General features: G+C 40.5%; 1 protein-coding gene across 2 annotated transcripts; it reads left to right on the top strand.

Moving 5' to 3' along the window:
- Positions 1 to 13986: 13986 nt before the first annotated feature.
- BEX4 (brain expressed X-linked 4) lies at positions 13987 to 15560 on the top strand. 2 transcript variants are annotated; one of them, XM_021691113.1, is made up of 3 exons: positions 13987 to 14127; positions 14527 to 14605; positions 14966 to 15560. In XM_021691113.1, the coding sequence occupies exon 3, from the start codon at positions 14971 to 14973 to the stop codon at positions 15331 to 15333; it is 363 nt and encodes a 120-aa protein (XP_021546788.1). In that variant the 5' UTR covers positions 13987 to 14127; positions 14527 to 14605; positions 14966 to 14970; the 3' UTR covers positions 15334 to 15560. The 2 variants fall into 2 exon arrangements, with proteins under 2 accessions (XP_021546788.1, XP_021546797.1); XM_021691122.1 differs by lacking the exon at positions 13987 to 14127 and having other exon boundaries at positions 14597 to 14605; positions 14940 to 15554.
- Positions 15561 to 19471: the final 3911 nt, after the last annotated feature.

Genomic DNA, 19471 nt, shown 5'->3' with positions numbered 1-19471 from the left:
CTACTTGTGTGTGCACGCACACATGCATGCGCTCGCTCTCTCTCTTTCTGTCTCTTTCTCTCTCTCAAATAAATAAATAAATCTTTAAAAATAAATAAATAAAAATAAGTCTCATCAAATGCATAATTTAAATATTAATACTAGTATTAATATATTAATATAAATTATATCAATATTGATGTTTATATGTTAATAAAGTGATATTATGTTAATAATTCATGGTATATTGACATTGATATAATATTCATCTAAATATACTTGGTCAAACATACACCCAACTACAGAAATGGATATCACCAGGGCTGTGGGGAAGAATAGAAGTTACATTTTTCCATGTTGTTTGAATTTGCCTTACAACCAGGATTTACCACTTATGTAATTATAAGAAAAATAATATTTTAAAATGGGAGTTGGGAATCTGCTCTTAAATGTATTTGCAGAATTGCTGTAGAGAGACTTATCTGAAAATATCTCTACAACTAATTGTGAATTGGGGTGGAAAAAAGCAGATTAGAAACCACGTGTAGCATCATCCCAGATGTTGCTGATCAGACAGCTGTCACGAGGCTCAGGGTCTTGTGCCACACTTCACATCTAGAAGGGTCTATCTGGTGGATTTGAGAAACCCATGGTCCTCCCTCATCCCTTCCTAATCTGTTGTCAACTGTGAGGTTCCAGTGCTTGTTGCTAGATGGTGAAAGACCTCTACTTTCTAAGTTTTCTCCAGCATATCTTTTTAGCAAGGAGAGAAAATCAAAGCAATAAACACTTTTGTTTGTTTAAGTAGACTTTATTTTGTAGAACAGTTTCAGGTTCAAGGTAAAATTGAGCAGAAAGTACAGAGAGTTCCCATATCCCCCTTGTTCCCATACTCCCATAATCCCCCCACTATCAACATTCTGCCTCAGAGGGCTACATTTGTTACAATCAATGAACCTACACTGATACACCCACTATCACCCAAAGTCCATAGTTTACATTGTCAAAGCAAAAAAAACATTTAAAAAAATAACTTTTACAAAGCAGTTTCTAAAACAGGCAGTATGAAATGAGCCTCCATCTCATACACTTAGGAAAAGGTTGGAAAGATGTATGATCAATGTCAGAGACAGATCATTCCAGAATCAACATTTCATTCATTTATCCTTCCACTACTTATTTATGAGCAACCTTTACGTGCCAGGCACTGGCAACCTGCATCAATACTCCATTTTCACACCTCTGTGTTCAGCCCCCAAATTATCCATTCAACTGCCTACTTGGTGTACCTGTCCTCTTAAACCAAGATTCTACCACTGTTTCCACATCAAATAAGTTGACACACACTGTACTCTGAGCCCTGGAAGGCGACTGTCTGCAGGGAAGGCAATGTGGTAGCAGAGGGTAAGAAAAATCAGTACCACAGTCCCTGTAATGCCTGTTCCCAAGTTGTGGAGCCTTGAAAAGTATACCTCTCCTCTCTGAACTTTAGTAGAGCTCACTTGGGTCAAAGACACAGAACTTGCAAAAGTATCCACTCAATTACCTTCTCTGACTATGACTCACTTTGTTTCAGGACCCATTTTGTTTCTTTTCTTTTAAGACAGATTAACAGGAGAAAAACAAACAGAAGTTTAATAGCATGTATAACTCCTGTATACATGAGAGAGACCCAGGAAAACTGAATAACTCATTGCAGGAGCCATTTTGGAAAAGAGACCCCAAGTTTGCTTTGAGTGAAGTGTGTAACAACCACACAGCATGCTTGGACCAGTCCACCTTATATAATATATGGGGTTCTGGGAGGTGGGGATACCCTGTATCATGTCCCCACAATATTTTAATTGTCTTCTTAGTGGATGAAGCAGAGATCTGATTAGTAGCATTTGACTGACATCACAACTGAACTATGTTTGTACAATTGGTTCTTATTGGAGACCTCCTCACCTGCATACATTGGCCCAGCATTCAGGTACTATAATAAGGCATCCTACCTGCAAAGGTTGCATTTGCATCTGTTCTAAAACTCTAAAAACCGTCCAGATCTCTCCTTTTGGCTTATTAGCATAAGCCAAAATGTATATTCTTTGAGTTCCAGTCTGGCACATAAAGAGTTTGAAAGTTGTCAGTTCAGTTCTCACAACAAGAAAAGAGCTGAACAAACTGAAAATCAACAACTCTTCTTAGATCAATCAGACAATTGAGGTCACAAGACAAACTACTGTCCACAAAGTTTGGAGAAACATACAGACAGATATAGAGGATTAGAGCTCACCAGAGCAGAACCCAGGAGCAAAACCACTGCTAGAACCAGTATGGACAAAGGAAAGCATAAACTTTAATTGACAAATTGATGAAAGCTCAGTGTGGGCAAGTCTGAGAATGAACAACTCAAGGAGTGCCCAATCTTAGGAAGGGCCCCCAAAACTTTCATGAGTTTTACCTACAGGTGCTCTACCAAGTTCTCACAGTGAAGATTAGAGAAAAGTCTCCTCACACTTCTGGCAGGGAAAGAGAAAAAGCAGCCATTTTGAAATGTATTCAGAGCACTGTATTCTTCTTAACAAATCCTGCCCTCAAGGGAAACTATTTTACCAGAGCCTGTTACGGTTTTACTGGAACTTAACTGACCTGAGGGAAAGGAAATACCGAGCTCCAGCTGCCCTTAGTATTTGATATGCAGGCAAGGAAATACCCTCTAGTCTTTCATGTGAAGGAAGGAAAATACTAAACTCTAGCCACCTCTGGCCTTCCCATCTCACTTAACAGGGAAAAACTGAGAAGCACTTGTGAAGGTCACAGCCCAGGATCACAGCTTCACTAAACTCTGACCAAATCAGAGAACTGAAAAATGCTTAGCTTCACCCCACCTCTTACTACTACATCAATAAGGCTCTTGTATGATTATAGGGGAATACAACTGAAAGAATTGCACGTCTTAGATTTTATTTAAGAGAAGTCTCTAGGGAAACCCAAACACAATAGGGGAGACAAAAACAAAGATGTTTGTGGCAATTTTAGCCTCTGAAAACTACAGGAACAACAAACAATAAACACAGCCTAAGCCTATCCAGATAAACATAAAACCTCTCACTACAGGCTTATTTACCACAGCTCCATTTATCCAGAACATCATGTCTAGCTTTCAACAAAGTACAAGTCATAATACAATACAGAAACACAGTTTGGAAAGACTGAGCAGGCTTCAAAATCAGACTCAGATATAGCAGGGATGTTGGAATTATCATATTGGGAATTTAAAATAAGTATGATTAATATGCTAAGGACTCTAATGGAAAAAGTGGACAACATGGAAGACAGATGGGTAATGTAAACAGAGAGATTAAAAACTCTAAGAAGGAATCAAAAAGAAATGATAGAAAGGAACAGAGTAGAAAATCCAGAAATGAACCCACAACTATAAGGTCAATTAATCTTTGACAAAGCAGGAAAGAATATCCAATGGGAGGGGCATCTGGGTGGCTCAGTCAGTTAAGCATCTGCCTTCTACTCAGATCATGATCCTGGGGTCCTGGGGTGGAGCCAAGTATCAGGCTCCTGCTCAGCAGGGAGCCTCCTTCTCCCTCTCCTTTTGCCCCTTCCCCCACTCGCGCCCTCTCTTTTTCTCTCTCTCTCTCTCTCTCAAATAAATAAATAAAATCTTTTAAAAAAAGAATATCCAGTGGGAAAAAGACAGTCTCTTCAACAAATGGTACTGGGAAAACTGGACAACAATATGCAAAAGAATGAAAGTGGACCGTTTTCTTACACCATACACAAAAACAAATTCAAAATGGATTAAAAACCTAAATGTAAGACCTGAAACCATAAAAATCCTAGAGGAGAAGACAGGCAGTAACCTCTTTGACACTGGCCATAACAACTTCTTTCTGGATATGTCTCCTGAGGCAAGTGAAACAAAAGCAAAAATAAACTATTGGAACTTCATCAAAATAAAAAGTTTCTGCACGGCAAAGGAAATAATCAACAAAACTAAAAGGCAACCTACAGAATGAGAGAAGATATTTGTAAATGATATATCTGATACAGAGTTGGTATCCAAAAGATATAAAGAACTTATACAACTCAATACCCAAAAAACAAATAATCTGATGAAAAAATGGACAGGAGACATGAATAGACATTTTCCAAAGAAGATATCCAGATGACCAACAGACACATGAAAAGGTACTCAACATCACTCATCATCAGGGAAATACAAATCAAAACTCCAATGAGATATCACCTCACACCTGTCAGAATGACCAGAATCAACAACACAGGAAATAACAAGTGTTGGTGAGAATGTGGAGAAAGGGGAACCCTCTTACACTGTTGGTGGGAATGCAAACTGGTGCAGCCCCTCTGGAAGACAGTATGGAGGTCCCTCAAAAAGTTAGAAATAGAACTACCCTGTGATCCAGCAATTGCACTACTAGGTATTTACCCAAAGAATACAAAAATACTAATTCAAAGGGATACATGCACCCTGATGTTTATAGCAGTATTATCTACAATAGTCAAGCTATGGAAAGAGCCCAAGTATGCATCGACTGATGAATGGATAAAGAAGATGTGGTATATATATACAATGGTATATTACTCAGCCATCAAAAAGAATGAAATCTTGCCATTTGCAATGACGTGGATGGAGCTAGAGAGTATTCTGCTAAGCGAAATAAGTCAGTCAGAGAAAGACAAATACCATATGATTTCACTCATATGTGGAATTTAAGAAGCAAAACAAATGAGCAGAGGGGAAAGGGGGTGCAAACCGAGAAATAGACTCTTAATTATAGAGAACAAACAGATGGTTACCAGAGGGGAGGTGGGTGGGGGGTAGGTTAAATAGGTAATGGGAATTAAGGAGAGTACTTGTTGTGATGAACACTGAGTATTGTATGGAATTGTTGAATCACTATATCATACACCTGAAACTAATATTACACTGTATGCTAACTAACTGAAATTTAAATAAAAACTCTTCAAAAAGAAAATGATAGAAATAAGAAAGAAAAACTGTAACAGAAATGAAGAGATTCTTTGTCTCCCTCTCCTTCTGCCCCTCTCCCCCCCAAAAAAGTGATGGGTTAGAGAAAGATATATCATGCCAACAATAATCAAAAGAAAGCTAAAATAGCCATATTAACTTCAAACAAAGAGGACTTCAGAGCAAGGAAAATTATCAGGGATAAAAAGAGGTATTACATGATGATAAAGGAGCCAATTACCGAAGAAGATTTGTCTTGTTTTTCATTTACATATGTGGAGTGGGGAAGTCCACTTTCATTCTTTTGCATATTGCTGTCCAGAGTATAGTATCACTTGTATGAATGTATACTCTACTTTTATCTTATTTGTTCTCTTTTTAAAGGTTTTATTTATTTATTTGAGATAGAGACACAGAGAGAGCCCAAGCAGGGGATGGGAGCAAGGCAGAGGGAAGGGAGAAGCAGATTCTCTACTGAGCAGGGACCCTGACTTGGGGCTCCATTCCAGGACCCAGAGATCATGATCTGAGCCAAAGGCAGAAGCCCAACTGACTGAGCCACCAGGCGTCCCTATCTTATCTCTTCTTGATGGAAATTTTAGATCTCTCTCTTTCTGTATACACACACACACACACACACACACACACATTTCCAAGTGTTATGTGTCTAATCATGAAATGTCTGAGTCTTAGGATATGAAGAAGTTCTACTTGAAATTATAAAATTGTGCCCCTAAACTTTTCTATTTCTACCTTTTTAAATTACCACCAGTGGTAGATGAAAATTCTCATTTATACATCATACTCATAACAACAACAACAAAAAACCCAGAACTTTGTTTGGTATTTAGAGAATTCTAAGATAAGTCTTGCTAGTTGATGGCTGTGAAATACTACTCTTTGTTGTTTTCAACTCCATTTCCCTAATTACTGTTATAATTAACCATCTTTCCTGAGATTTACTGCTCTTTATGCATTCAAGATATTAAACCTTCATTGGTAAATGGCTTTATTTATTTATTTATTTATTTATTTATTTATTTATTTATTTACTTTGGCATGCCCTTCTTGAGCAAATATTCTGTGTCAGGCAATGCCAGTCAAAATCATCAGAGGAAGTGGAATTTCAGCTAATTCTTACAGAAGGAGTAGGCTTGTGAAAGGAAATGGAATGTATATGTGGACATTCCTGACTGTACAAAGGCATGGAAATGAAAATGTACCCAGTGTGCTTGAGGTACACAGTCAGGAGATGGTCTGATATGGCTGGAATGCAGCCTGCATGGAGTGATGGGGGTGACTGATGAGGAATTCTGACTCACTTTGCAGGATCCCAAATCTAAGTGGCCATCTTTAGTCTTCATGAGAACAGAGCAGAAAGGGACTTTCACAGTTACCTCCCCTCCAGCAACTTCAGTTTGCACATCAGGTGATGAGGCCCAGAAAAAGCAAAGTACTGTGTGGCCACCATGCATCTTTTATGCACCTAATGGGATTGACGGACGCAAACTCCAATCTATATCTTCGTCTCAGACTTCTCAAGGGAGCTCCAATCCTGAGTATCTATCAGAAATCTTCAGTTGGAGGAAGATAAATATTAGTACAAATCCCCTATTAAACTGTATCACCCAACATGAACCCCCCCACCCAGAAAGTATAAACTCATTCATCCCTCATCCTTGCAAGACCACCATCTAAAAAGGAGGTCCCAGTGGGAGAGTGGTGTGATTATGGTCCCCGGTGTTAGACAACTCTTGGTGAGATCTCCTCAGCCTTCTACTAACTGTGAACCCTGGGAATGATATTTAACTGCTCTGACTCTCAGCCTTCCACATTTTTTAAGCACCAGTGTTAGGAACCTGGTGAAAAACTTCAGGAGTTGCCCATTCCCATCCCACGGTGCCTATTCCATTCTTTAAAAGAGGTATCCTGGGGGCACCTGGGTGGCTCAGTTGGTTAAGTGTCATGCTCAGGTCATGATCCCAGGGTCCTGGGATCGAGTCCCATGTCTGGCTCCCTGCTCAGTGGAAAGCCTGCTTCTCCCTTTCCCTCTGTCTGCTCCTCTGCCTACTTGTGCTCTCTATCTCTCTGTCAAATACATAAATAAAAATCTTAAAAAAAAAAAGAGGTATCCTGGACATGAAATGAAAAGTTTGACCACCAGAAGGAATACTTGAAAATGTAACAGCATAAAGGGATAAACACACAAAGTCATTACATGCCCACATGAGTTTCTGTGCCAATTTATTATGATAGGATTGGCTGCCTGAGAGACCCCTGAAGAAAGAGCGTCATTACATCATTTCCATTTAGTTGAATCATCCTTCTGTTTAGTCTCAGGGGAAGAAAATCTTCACCTACTCTTCAATTTCATAAGCTTTTCAGTTATCTTATTTTGACTTCTAGAGTAACATGAGAAAAGTTTGCAAACTTCAGTCTCGAGACACAGAAGGTAATAAGGAAGCACAAGGTGTGATATTGACTTGGCTAAACAGAACATTGAAATGAGAGTCAGGAAGTCCTATCATGAAGGCACTTTGGACAGGTCACTTCTGTCGCCGCGCATGGAAATGAAGTTCTCAGAAACCAATCTGAGCTGCCCTGCAGGGCTGCCTCTGCAAGGGAGAGCAGCAGCAGCTGAATCCTGCACATAGTTTTTATTTATTTTTTCTTTATCAGAAAAGCAAGGACAGATGCCCCAAAGCGTGGGAAAGGAGTACAAAGGGATGGCAAATATCTTGAAGCAGGCTTGCATTCTCCCCTGCACGTAGGCACACAGGGAGTCAGTCATGGGATAAGGGAAGAGCGGGATATTTGGGCTAGCAGTTGCTAGGTGTAGAAAGGGGGGACTGAGGGTTACATTCTTTCATAGCTCCTAACTTATGCCCTGCCCCTGGGGATCGTGGGATCCTACTCTTATCAGACCATTGCATTCAACAGCCCGAGAACAGGAACGCTGCTGACGTTTCAGCTGCTTCCACAATTACTCCTTAGGGCTTACAATATATTTTCTAAGAATAACTCCACAACTTCCCTTATACCAGCCTCATCCATTAAACAAGATAAAAATACTAAGTTCTCCCAACCACTCAGGAGTATTTAGGATGTTAACCCTTAGAATACCAGAACCAAATCATCATCACCTTCTGTGTACAAAATACCCATTTGCTGTTTTTATTAAGTGACTTTATGAATAATTCACAGAAGTGAAAATAGATAATGAAGGACAACTAAATCAGAAAATTTAACAAGAATTTAAATATATCAAATCAAAATTGTATTCCTCATTTTCCCAGCTTTGAAAGTATGTATACTCAAAAAGGGCAACATCCTTTGAATACTGCTCACTCCTTATCAATTCTCATGCCTGAACCTGTAATATATCCATCTGTAGGTATTGATTTCTCTCTTCTTGCTCACTTGTATCCCCAGTAAGTTCTGCCTTATCTTATTTCTAGTTCTTCTTGTACTTATATCATCAAAACAGAAAACTTTACAAAACATTGACAGCTCATAATTTTGTTGAAGGGAGGATAGCCATCTTCTTTGCTCCATAATTGCAAGATATTTTCATTTTTAGATTGATAAACACCGATTAGAATGACCAGTCCAATGACTTTTTTTTTATTTCTACATGATCTATTTCCTTCTTCTTACCTGAATTCAGCATTTGTTCACTTAGAAAACTTATTGCTTAAATACTTGACATATATTAAATATACAATATCATAAAATATGACAGAAAATTGTCCAATGTCCTTTGAGCAAATTGGGATGTTCTTACTTCTTGTTGTAACATATTGTATGACAAGTGACAAACTGAGAACATCATTTATCATTTTGGTCCTTAGAAGTATGCTATTCACTACTTGATTTGGGGGTTTGAAAAAATTCATTTAAGATATCATCATTTGAATACTCATAGTTTGAGATATCAATTTCACTATCAATAACGGCATCTAGAGTATTGTTGTCACTGTACTTCTGTCTTCTGATCTAATAATTGTAAAATGAATTCCTCTGTCAATTTACTTTTCTTTGCCAGTGTGGGAAGAAAAATGAAAAAAAAATTCTCATTAGTGTTCAGCGAAAGCTGGATTAAGTAAATGCAAAGATGGAGTCTCTTCATTTCTTCTATATCTTTTTGAAAGATGGTGTAATACTTTGGACAGTGCAGTAAAAAACTAAATGGTGATGTGGTATTATTTATTTTAGTATAGCTTCATTCCTGATGTAAACTATCCCATCATTCTTGCTTTTTTCTCTTATTTTTTAAATCTTTTTAGTAGAACTAGGAATAATTAATTAATAATGAAATAATTTTTAGGATGATGAATAGCAAAGTGTTTTAAGATATGGAAAAAATGAAATCAATGAGATCTCACATGTCAATTTTATAAAAGGGCCCAATTCTCCCATGTGGTATGTGCAAGATAATATGGGCTTATTCTATTTAAAAATAAGAGATAAATTTTCTCCTTGTTCTTTGGAAGACTTCTAAGAAAGAGTAGAAATCATTAAATAGCAATCCTTACAAATAGTTTGAAAAGTTCAAAAACAAAAATTGGATCCAATGGACCCTGATTGTTTATCAAAAGTTAAATGAGATCCCATCTGGAAAAGCAATCTGAGGTCCTAGATGATTGGTTTCCCACTAAATACTCCAGCAGTCAAATTGAAGAGATCAGAACTCTGCATGATAGATAACAGATTAATGGTATAGAAGCAATTTTCCCTAGGAAAACACCATTTTTAAAGATATGTGTTGGTCTAAGCATGAGCTGCAGGCCACCTTTATTAGAGTCACCTGGATCTTGTTAAAATTGCAACTTCTGAGACCTTACCCCAGACCTAATGAATCCTTTCCCTGGGGTTTGAGAATCAGGAATCTGTACTTTGAACAATTTCCCTGGTAGATTCTGATGTTCACTATAGTTTAAAAACTGCTGAATAGATCACATCCAAGGTTTCTTTAAATATTTTGCATATTGTGATCCCTGATTCCAACATCAATGGTTTTGCCATTCGACTTTAAGTACCTATTTCTGATTTGGTGTATTTGGTAGATAACGATCCATACATGCAGCACTTGTTTATTGAGTATTTACTCTTTGCCTACCAGGTTGGCTGCTAGGCAACAAGAGAGGAAAGGCCTTTCCCATTAGGGGGCTTACATTCTCTTTTGGATACACATAAAGTTAACAATAGCCAATGTAATTTCAGTGGGTGAAGAGCGCCACGAAGAAAATAAAAAAGGGAAATGGGATGGAAAATTACATTTATGGAGAGGGCAGTGAAGGATGTCCAAGGCCATCCAGTTTAACAATTTCAAAGACCATCATGTACTCAGATTACAATACGCATGATGATCCCTGGAGTTGTGCCATGCTTTATCACGAGAAGGCCATGCTATGCACGTGACTTTTCATCTGAGAACTGGATGACAAGAAAGAGATGTGTGTGTGTAAAAATCTTTTGACGTTAGACTAGGGAACACCAAACTCTGAAGTGGAAGTGAGCATGACTTGTTCCCAAAAAGGAGGAAAAAAAGCCAGTGTGGCTGGAGCCTGGTGGAAAACGCAGGAGAGCTGTGAGAGTTAAGGTTGAAGCGAAGCGAATGCAGGATAGGGAGCAGTACTCAGACTTGGCTAGTAACCTTAACATATTTTCATAGTCAATATACTTTCTCAATATCTGAGACCCCTATGACACAACACCTGCACAAACCTTCAACACTGTCTCACACCTCAACATTCTCAACTGCTCTTTAGGCTTCTTGTTTCTTTGGAAAAGTAGATGCTATCACAGATGCTATCACAGAGATTGCCTATATGTTCCCACCACCAAACCTACCAAATTACCCACATCAGAAACTATGGTCCTTACTTTCTCTCATGTGACAAATCTTACTGAGGTGGCCCCTTTTCACTGCAATGATCACCCACTCTAGGACTGTGATTGTGTCATTATTCCCCTTTTCCCCTGACACAGCAATATTCCTCTCTCTACCAGATGAGTGAATATATTCATGAATGAACAAAGAGATGAACTCATGAAAGATATGAGAATTGGGCAGCGGGAGTATAAAAGGGAAGTGTCAGTGGGATTCTCAGATGACTCGCCTGATCATCTATGTGATAGGTAGTAATGTTAGCTGGAATGGGCAACACATAATGGATCTTTTTTGGAGGGAACATAATGGACCATCTTGATTTCTCTATATCTTTGTGTACCCCATGGGGATGTTAAGAATGTAGCAAGATATTTAGATCAGAGACTGAACTAGAGAGGGAAATGCAAGAATCATATGGGTGGATGGAGACTGAAGATATAGGTATAGATGAGATGGCTGCTTAAGCAGAGATCATGGCATGAAAGGGGAAGGCGGCCAAAAATGAGAACCAAGGAGCTCCCAACATAAGAGTCTTCAGTAAGTGCATGAGTGGGGGGAAGGGCAAAGGGACAGAATCTTCAAGCAGACTTCCCACTGAGCACAGAGCCAGACATGGGGCTTGATCCCACAACCAATGAGATAATGACCTGAGCTGAAACCAAGAGTTGGACATTTAACCAACTGAGCCACCCAGGTGCCCCTTAAAGGGGATAATTTTTTAAAGTAATTGTATACTGCCATTACATTGTAAAGAATTGAAAAATATAAAGAGAGAGATGACATCACGAAAAATGGCAGAGTAGGGAACTCAGAAGTTTCCATGCCAAAAATGGTCAGAATCAACTTTTGCAGGACTCCGGAATCTAATAAAAACCTACAACAACGAGAGGAAAACTAGTTGAAGAGAAAAGCTCCTGAATTGCAGTAAGAGAGTGCCATGGCATTTTAAATTGCCCGCCGACCATCACCAACACTCTAGATCGGTTAATGAAGGTTGCTAGTACCAGAAGAAACATTATGGACCTTATTCTCAAAGAACTGTGTCTATGGGTCTCTACCATCTGTCAGGTCCTTCTCACGGAGAGCACAAGGTTTCTCTATATTTTGCCTCAGAGCCTTCCCAGGAGTGGAGTGGCTTTTGCCAAAAGCATTTAAAGGCCTGGGTATTAGACCTAGCAGGTTGGGGCAAAGGACAGTACTGAGGACAAACAATAAATAGAATGAGAAAGCTGGGAGGAAGAGGCTGGAAAAGGAGATACATGGGAGAATAAGAGATTTTAAAAGCTCCCCAATATACAGGGAGATTGAGAAGACCACACATATGCCCAGGATGGGATGCAAGTGCTTCCAAGGCCTGAGGAGGCCTTTCACCTCTGGCTGGCGTTCAGACTCTGCGCAAGTAGGAAGTGAAAACTAATGCAGAGTTGAAAACGGTCTGGATAAGCAGTGAATGAGTTCCCCAGCACAGACCAATTTGCAAAGACTGAGAGTGTTTCTTCTTTTTTTTCTTTTACTGGCTCCAGGTATTTAACAGTCAAAACACCAGCTGATCACTAAGCTAAGGCAACAGACTTTAGTGGTACACATGATAAAAGAATACAGACTTCACAAAAGGTCACTAAACAAACAAAGAGCAGCCCACAACAACCAGCAAAAAATCCTGAGGAGAGGGAAGAATAGGATTCCTAGAGGTGCCACATTATAATATTCAAAAGGTCCAGTTTCAACAGCAAAAAATTATAAAACATGCAAAGAAAGTATGGCCTATTCACAGCAAAAACGAAATTAGTAGAAACTGTCCCTGAGGAAGCTGAACTTACTAGGGAAAGATTTTAAGTCAACTGTCTTTAATATGCTCAAAGAGTTAAAGGAAACCATGGACAAAGAAGTAAAATAAACCAGGAGAATAATGTCTCACCAAATATGGAAAATGAATAAACAGGAAGAAATTATTAAAAGGAACTAACAAAATTCTGGAGCTAAAAAGTACAGTAGCTGAAATTAAAAATTCAATAGAAAAGTTCAACATCAGATATGAACTTGCAGAATACACTCACCAAGACACATCACAGTCGAATTGTCAAAGCCAAAGACAAAAAGAGTATCCTGAAAGCAGCAATACATGTTAGGTTTTATTTAGAATCTGATCCAAACAAACTATTAAAAAAAAAAACAAACTATGACAGAATTGAGAATTTGAACACGGGTTGGACATAAAACAGTATTAAGGAATTATTCATTGTTAGGTGTGAAAATGTTATTGTGATATAAATATACATATATTATATATATAAATTATATAAATATATAAATATGAGAGTCCTTATAGACATGTACCTTGAAATACTTACGCACAAAATTATATTACGACTGGGATTTGCTTCAAAAATAATTTCTAAGAGTAGGAAGTGGGTAAGAATATACATGAAATAACACGCAATGAGTTAAATGTTGGAGCTAGGTGATGAGTACAGTGGCTTTCATTATACTATTTTATTTTTGCATATGTTTGAAATTTTCCGTAACAAAAGTTAAAATAAAGTTAATGTAAACTACAAAGAGAACACAATTCTAATCGAAAAAGGAACAAAACAAAAAGGTATTAAGAATTCGAAAAAATTCCATCTCCTTTCTTGCCCCCCCCACCCCACATACACATTTTGGTAAAGAAAATGGTGAACATTGGTAGCCAGGAGGACCACAGGTTGGGAGCAGGGTGTTTGTGACATCTTGCTCATAGATGTTTTTGCATTAATTTTGTTTTTTAAAATATTGCATTAAAATACGATTATCTTCACTACTAAGGTTTTTCTGCACCCCCTTAAATTTTGCGCCGGCGTCATGGAGGGGGTAGGGATGTATCCCGGGAGCAAAAGAGAGGAAGAGGCAAGGCCCCAGAGAAGAACGGAACGGCCAACAGGTCCCTGAGAAGATACTGCCCTTCCCCAGCCGCACAGAAAGGCCCAGGAATATACAAAGAAGAGCCACGGAGCCCAGGCTGGTGCTGTTAAAGACGCGGCAGCAGAGAGGACCTGTGCTGGCCAGCCGGCTGTGCGCCCTCGCGCGGGCTGAAGCCGGCACGGGATGGGGGCGGTGCCACTCGCCGTGACGAAGGCCTCACGTGACCCACCAACGCGGACTCGCGCCCTCGCTCCAGCGTCAGAGCCGGCCTTCACTCACTTGCTTCTTGGTACCTGCTCCCGGTGGACGTGAGGGCGTGCGGGCCAGAGGCGGCCCTAAAGAGTCGGAGGCGGAGGGGAAGCAGGTAAGGGACCGGGAGGAGGGGGAGCGTTCCCTGGGCTTGGTGTGGGAGAGCCCACGCGGCCCGCGGAGCCTTGCTGGGGGACCGGCTGCCCCGCGGCGAAGCGGCGCAAGGACCGCAGCCCTCACGCCCCACCGCAGCCCGCGTTTGGCCGCAGAAAATGCTAGGCGGAGGGCTGGACCGCGGCGAGGCGATGACCCTTCGGAAACACCTGCCTCTTGCGCCCCCCGCCCCGCCCCCGTCCTTCTTGGTGTAGAAAATGGTGGTCAGCACGGGGGATGGGGCCGCTGGGTGTGGGGGCGAGGTGGCCGTGGGGGGTCCGGGAGGGGCTGGGTAGCGTCGGGTCGGCGGGGAGCGCGCGGCTGCAGCAGCCCCCGCTGCCCCCACCCCGGCCCTCTGCAGGTGTGCAGGTCTAAGTGTCGCGGCGGCGCACTCTTCGGCGAGAATCGAGAGGAGGAGGAGACTGCAAGGATAGGCCCAGGTCGGTGCGGGGGACAGTGGGGGCCGAAGGGAACGTATGGAAAGCCCTGAGACCCCAAATTCCCTCCCGCCACCCCCGCCCCCACCCGCCAGCCCGTCCTCCATCTTGGTGCCTGCAGAGGCCTGGGCAGGGATAGGCAGGGAAAATGGTGGGCTTTGGGCGGGGCGGGGCGGGGTGTAGAGGGCTCGGACAGGGAGCCCCCTGAAGAGCGTAGGGAGCCTCTCCAGTGGGAGAGTAAAATTTTAAAAAGCATTTGAAATCCAGGGCTCTGAATTTTGAAAGGTGCGTAGTAGGGCCTCTGTCCTCGGTGCTGATCGTCCCACCAAGAAAATAGCCCTTTTTCTGGTCTCTTACCTCTAGGAGCAATGGCGTCCAAACAGAAACAAGCGGTGAAAAATGTCAACATGGAAAATGCCCAGCAGGAAAAAGAAGGAGAAGAACAGGGCCCCGTGCAGAATGAAGAGGAATCACGCAATTCGAGAGGGAGTGAAGGCCAGAAGCATGGAAGAAATGTCAGGCTGGGGCGAATGAGACGACTTGTCCCTAATTTTCGGTGGGCCATACCCAGCAGGCATATTGATCACAATGAAGTGGGAGATGATGAGGAAAAGTTTGTAGGGCAGATGATGGAAGTCAGGAGAAAGACTAAAGAGCAGCAAATGAGGCATCATAAGCGCTTCCAAACTCCTGAACCTGATAATCATTATGACTTTTGCCTTATACCTTGAATCCTAAGGTTTTCTCCGAGGTCAATAATGTGACCTCTGCTCTACAAGCTTGTAGTTTTGTGATTTACTTTTTCTGTAAACCTTTTGGTGTTTCCACTTACCAGTTTGTAATTAAATATTGTTTTGTCTCAGTGTAAAATTTTCTGTCCAGTAGGACAATTTCACTCAGTTTTAGGAAAAACTATTCCTTTCATAATGTGAAATTAATAAAGCAGTTTAAAAAGCAATCTTCCATTTTCACCCTAGTCTTTATTTTTTAATACTACTTTTCCTCTCCTAGCTACCTGGACTCAAGATCTCTAGTCTTTGTTTTTTATTGTTGTTCCCATCCAATGAGCAAGGAAGGATCATACTCATAACTCAACATCTGGTATAATTTTAAGAATGTATGTCCTGTTTTTCAAGGAGTGTGAGTCCACCACCTACATAAGAACATCTTGGGAGGGGAGCTTTTTGAGAATATAAAACACCTGGCTTCTATCCTCCAGACCCACAAATGGGCACTCCAGAATTGCCATTTTTAACAAGCTTTCCAGGTAAATCTAAGGTACACCTGTAATCTGAGGCCACTGTTGTATGTATGTATGTATCTATATGTACATACGTGTGTGTTGTCATATTAAATGTGAATGATAAAGTAAAATAACCAGATGAATGCTTACCTGAGTTTGATGGGCAAAAACATTAAAAAGGAAAAGTACAAGACCTTAAAATAGACTGATTAGAAGAGTGGTAAGGATAGTGGTAGATGAGGGTACTGGAGTTCAGAGATGATAAGTACCAAGCTACCCCCTACTATATATCTGGCCTGGGCCATTTTCTCTAAGACTCTGTCATCTGGAGATAACAGAATATTTGACTTTTGTACCTGGTAACAGGTTGAGGAAGGTCTAAGATAAAGATTGAGGCTGTTTTTAAATTTTTTTTGTATATTTTCAATGCAGACACTTTAACTTTTTAGGAAAGAGCAGAAGGAAATCTTAACCTGATAATCCAGTATTCTTCAAAGTGACAATAGCCACCCATTATGGCTCTTGAAATTAGTTTTGCGGGTCACAACAAGCAATTTTAAACAACATCATAGTCCATTGCCCATGAGTAGCATTAAGGATTATTTTGAGGGGTGCTTGGGTGGCTCAGTCGGTTGAGCATCTGACGCTTTGTTTTGGCTCAGGTCATGATCTCATGGGTCACAAGAGCAGTCTCTGCTCAGTGGGGAGCCCGCTCAAGATTCTCTTCCTCCGCCCCTTTACCCGCCCCCAGCTCACTCTAAATAAATAAAATCTTTTTAATAAATTATTTTGAGGAACTTGTTTTAGTAGGAGACATGTAGGAGATACTATAGCCTTATAAAATGTATTTCTAAATTTAGGTTGCAGGGTAAAAGAATTGAAACTGGTGCAGCCACCATGGAAAACAATATGGAGGTTCCTCAGAAAGCTCAAAACAGACCTACCCTATGACCCAACAATAGTACTACTAGGTATTTATCCAAAGATACAAACATAGTGATTCAAAGGGGCACATGCACCCCAATGTTTATAGCAGCAATGTCCACAATAGCCAAAATAGGGAAAGAGCCAAAAACTAATTAAGTAATGTATGGTGATTAACATAATAATAAAAAATAAAAATAAAAAAAGAAATGGTTAAGTAAAAAATAAATAGGGAAAGAGCCCAGATGTCCATTGACAGATGAATGGATAAAGAAAATGTGGGGTGCATCTATATGTACATATATGTGTTTGTATATATGCACCCCACGTGTGTGTATAATGGAATATTACTCAGCCATCAAAAAAAATGAAATGAGCACCTGGGTGGCTCAGTTGGTTGGGCGTCTGCCTCCCGCTCAGGTCATGATCCCAGGCTCCTGGGATCAAACCCCACATTGGGCTCCCCACTCAGCAGAGAGCCTGCTTCTCCCTTTCCCCTGCTTGTGCTCTCTCTAATAAATAAAATGTTTTTAAAAAAGAAAAGAATGAAATCTTGCCATTTGCAATGACGTGGATGAAACTAGAGGGTATTATGCTAAGTAAAATAAGTCAGAAAAAGACAAATACCATATGATTTCACTCATGTGAAATTTAAGAAACAAAATATGAACATAGGGGAAGAGAAGGAAAAATAAAATAAGAAAACTGAGAGGGAGGCAAACCATAAAAGACTAACTCTAGAGAACAAACAGGGTTGCTGGAGGGGAGGTGGGTGGGGGGATGGGGTAACTGGGTGATGGGCATTAAGGAGGGCACTTGATGTAATGAGCACTGGGTGTTGTATGCAAGTGATGAATCACTGAATTTTACCTCTGAAACTAACAATACAGTATATGTTAATTAAATTGAATTTAAATAAAAAACTTTTTAAAACTAAGAACAAATTTAAAAAGTCACTTCTTCAAACTTCATTTCACAGATGAGGAAACTAGGTAGGGAAATGGTTTCCCCAAGGTCACATAGCCAGTTAGTGGTAGAACTGGGACCACAGTTCGCAGTTCAGGGTGCTTCTCTCCTTACCACAGTGCCTCCACAAGGCATGATTTGGAAATATGTGTGTGCTGGTTACCAGTGGTGTACATTTACAAACATGTACAACTTATACAAAATCACTGTTTATTTGTTGTTCACACCTCAGTCATCAGAATCCCTGCATGTTTAATTGGCAAACATTTAAGGAGAGCTCTGTGCCCCTTATAACATTTTGGAGCTGGAATGATCTTTCAGCTTCTGTCTAGAGGAAGGGAATGTTGGAGAGTCTGATCTGGAAATGCAAGGTGGTGAACTCACAGGCACTTCATAAAGGCTAGCTGATTGAGTGATGTTCATGAAAGGCCTTTTGGTCCTTCTGAAAAATCAATGCTATACCTTTCCATACACCAATCCCAGATTTCTCAAGATAGCCTCAATTTTAAAAAATCTGTGGGTGGGAGGTGAGATCAGAACTTGACTGGTGGAAGGAGAACTGAAGGAAGCCTCCTCATCAGCGTTCTTTGGGAGTGGTGGTAGATGAGGACAGACTTTCCAAAAGAAGTAAAGGCCAACGTTGGGGTTCAGAATAAGATTTTTTGAAGAACTGAAATAAATTCCCTCTCCTTGGTGTTTCTGAGGGAGTGGGATGATGAAGTCAGAACTTTCTGGGAGTGGTAAAATTCAGGGAACAAGGTCACAGTGTGATTGGTTGAAGGAGAACCAAATTAAGACCCCTCTCCTGGAAGTTTCTCTGATGGTGGGGTATGAGTACAGAACTTTCTAGAAGCAGTAAATTTCAGGGACCATGATCAGAACATGATTGAAGACAAGAAAGCACCCTTTCCTGGATGTTTCAGCAGGGGTGGAGGAGTGAGAACAGAACTTTCTGGAAAAAGTAATAGCCAGGGGAAAAAGTAAAAGTCACCGAGTCAGAAGGTGATTGAAAGAGAACGGAGTTACTTTTTTTTTTAGACTTTATTTATCAGAGAAAGAGAGAGCAAGCAGGGAGGAGTGGCAGGCAGAGGAAGAAGCAGGATCCCCGCTGAGCAAGGAGCCCGATGCGGGACTCTATCCTAGGACTGTGAGATCATGACCTGAGCCGAAGGCAGATACTTAACCAACTGATCCACCCAGGCATCCCAAGAACTGAGTTACTTTAGTGAACACTTCCATTAACTTACACATCCCATGCAAGGGTTAGTCTAGGTGGGCAGTACATTCTGACTTTTTAAGGTGACAATGGAGATCTATTATTTGGAAGTCTCTAAAGAGACTGGCAAGAAAATTAGAGAAATATGAAAACAAAAGAAAAGTGAATCAACCAGGAACAACAAAAAGGACTAATGCATTCATCCCTATCAGTCATTTATGTGTTCATGTTTGTTTAGTTTCTCAAGGAAAATATGTATGTTTGCATAGATTTTTGAAGCAAGGCTTGGGATAGAAGCCTAGTAATTAAAAAGAGAAAGAGGAGATCTCTGAGAAGAGCCTTTCAGAAGCATATGTTTTCACCCTCAAGTAACAAAAAAATGATATCACTGAGGGAGTCTTTAAGGAGGCCACCAAAGGAAAAAAAAATGAACTTATAATGAAGAAAGTAAAACAAACCAAATATCATGAGAAGAAAATACCAAAACACATTATCACTTCCAGTCCTTTCAGTCTGTGTC

The sequence above is a fragment of the Neomonachus schauinslandi genome, chromosome X (assembly GCF_002201575.2).
Source record: "Neomonachus schauinslandi chromosome X, ASM220157v2, whole genome shotgun sequence".
NCBI lineage: Eukaryota > Metazoa > Chordata > Mammalia > Carnivora > Phocidae > Neomonachus > Neomonachus schauinslandi.
Note: the sequence above shows the minus strand (reverse complement) of the source record. Positions and strands in the feature narration are given on the sequence as shown.

Coding starts and splice junctions, on each gene's coding strand:
- BEX4 (XM_021691113.1), top strand. CDS start 14,971: ATGGCGTCCAAACAGAAACAAGCGGTGAAAAATGTCAACATGGAAAAT.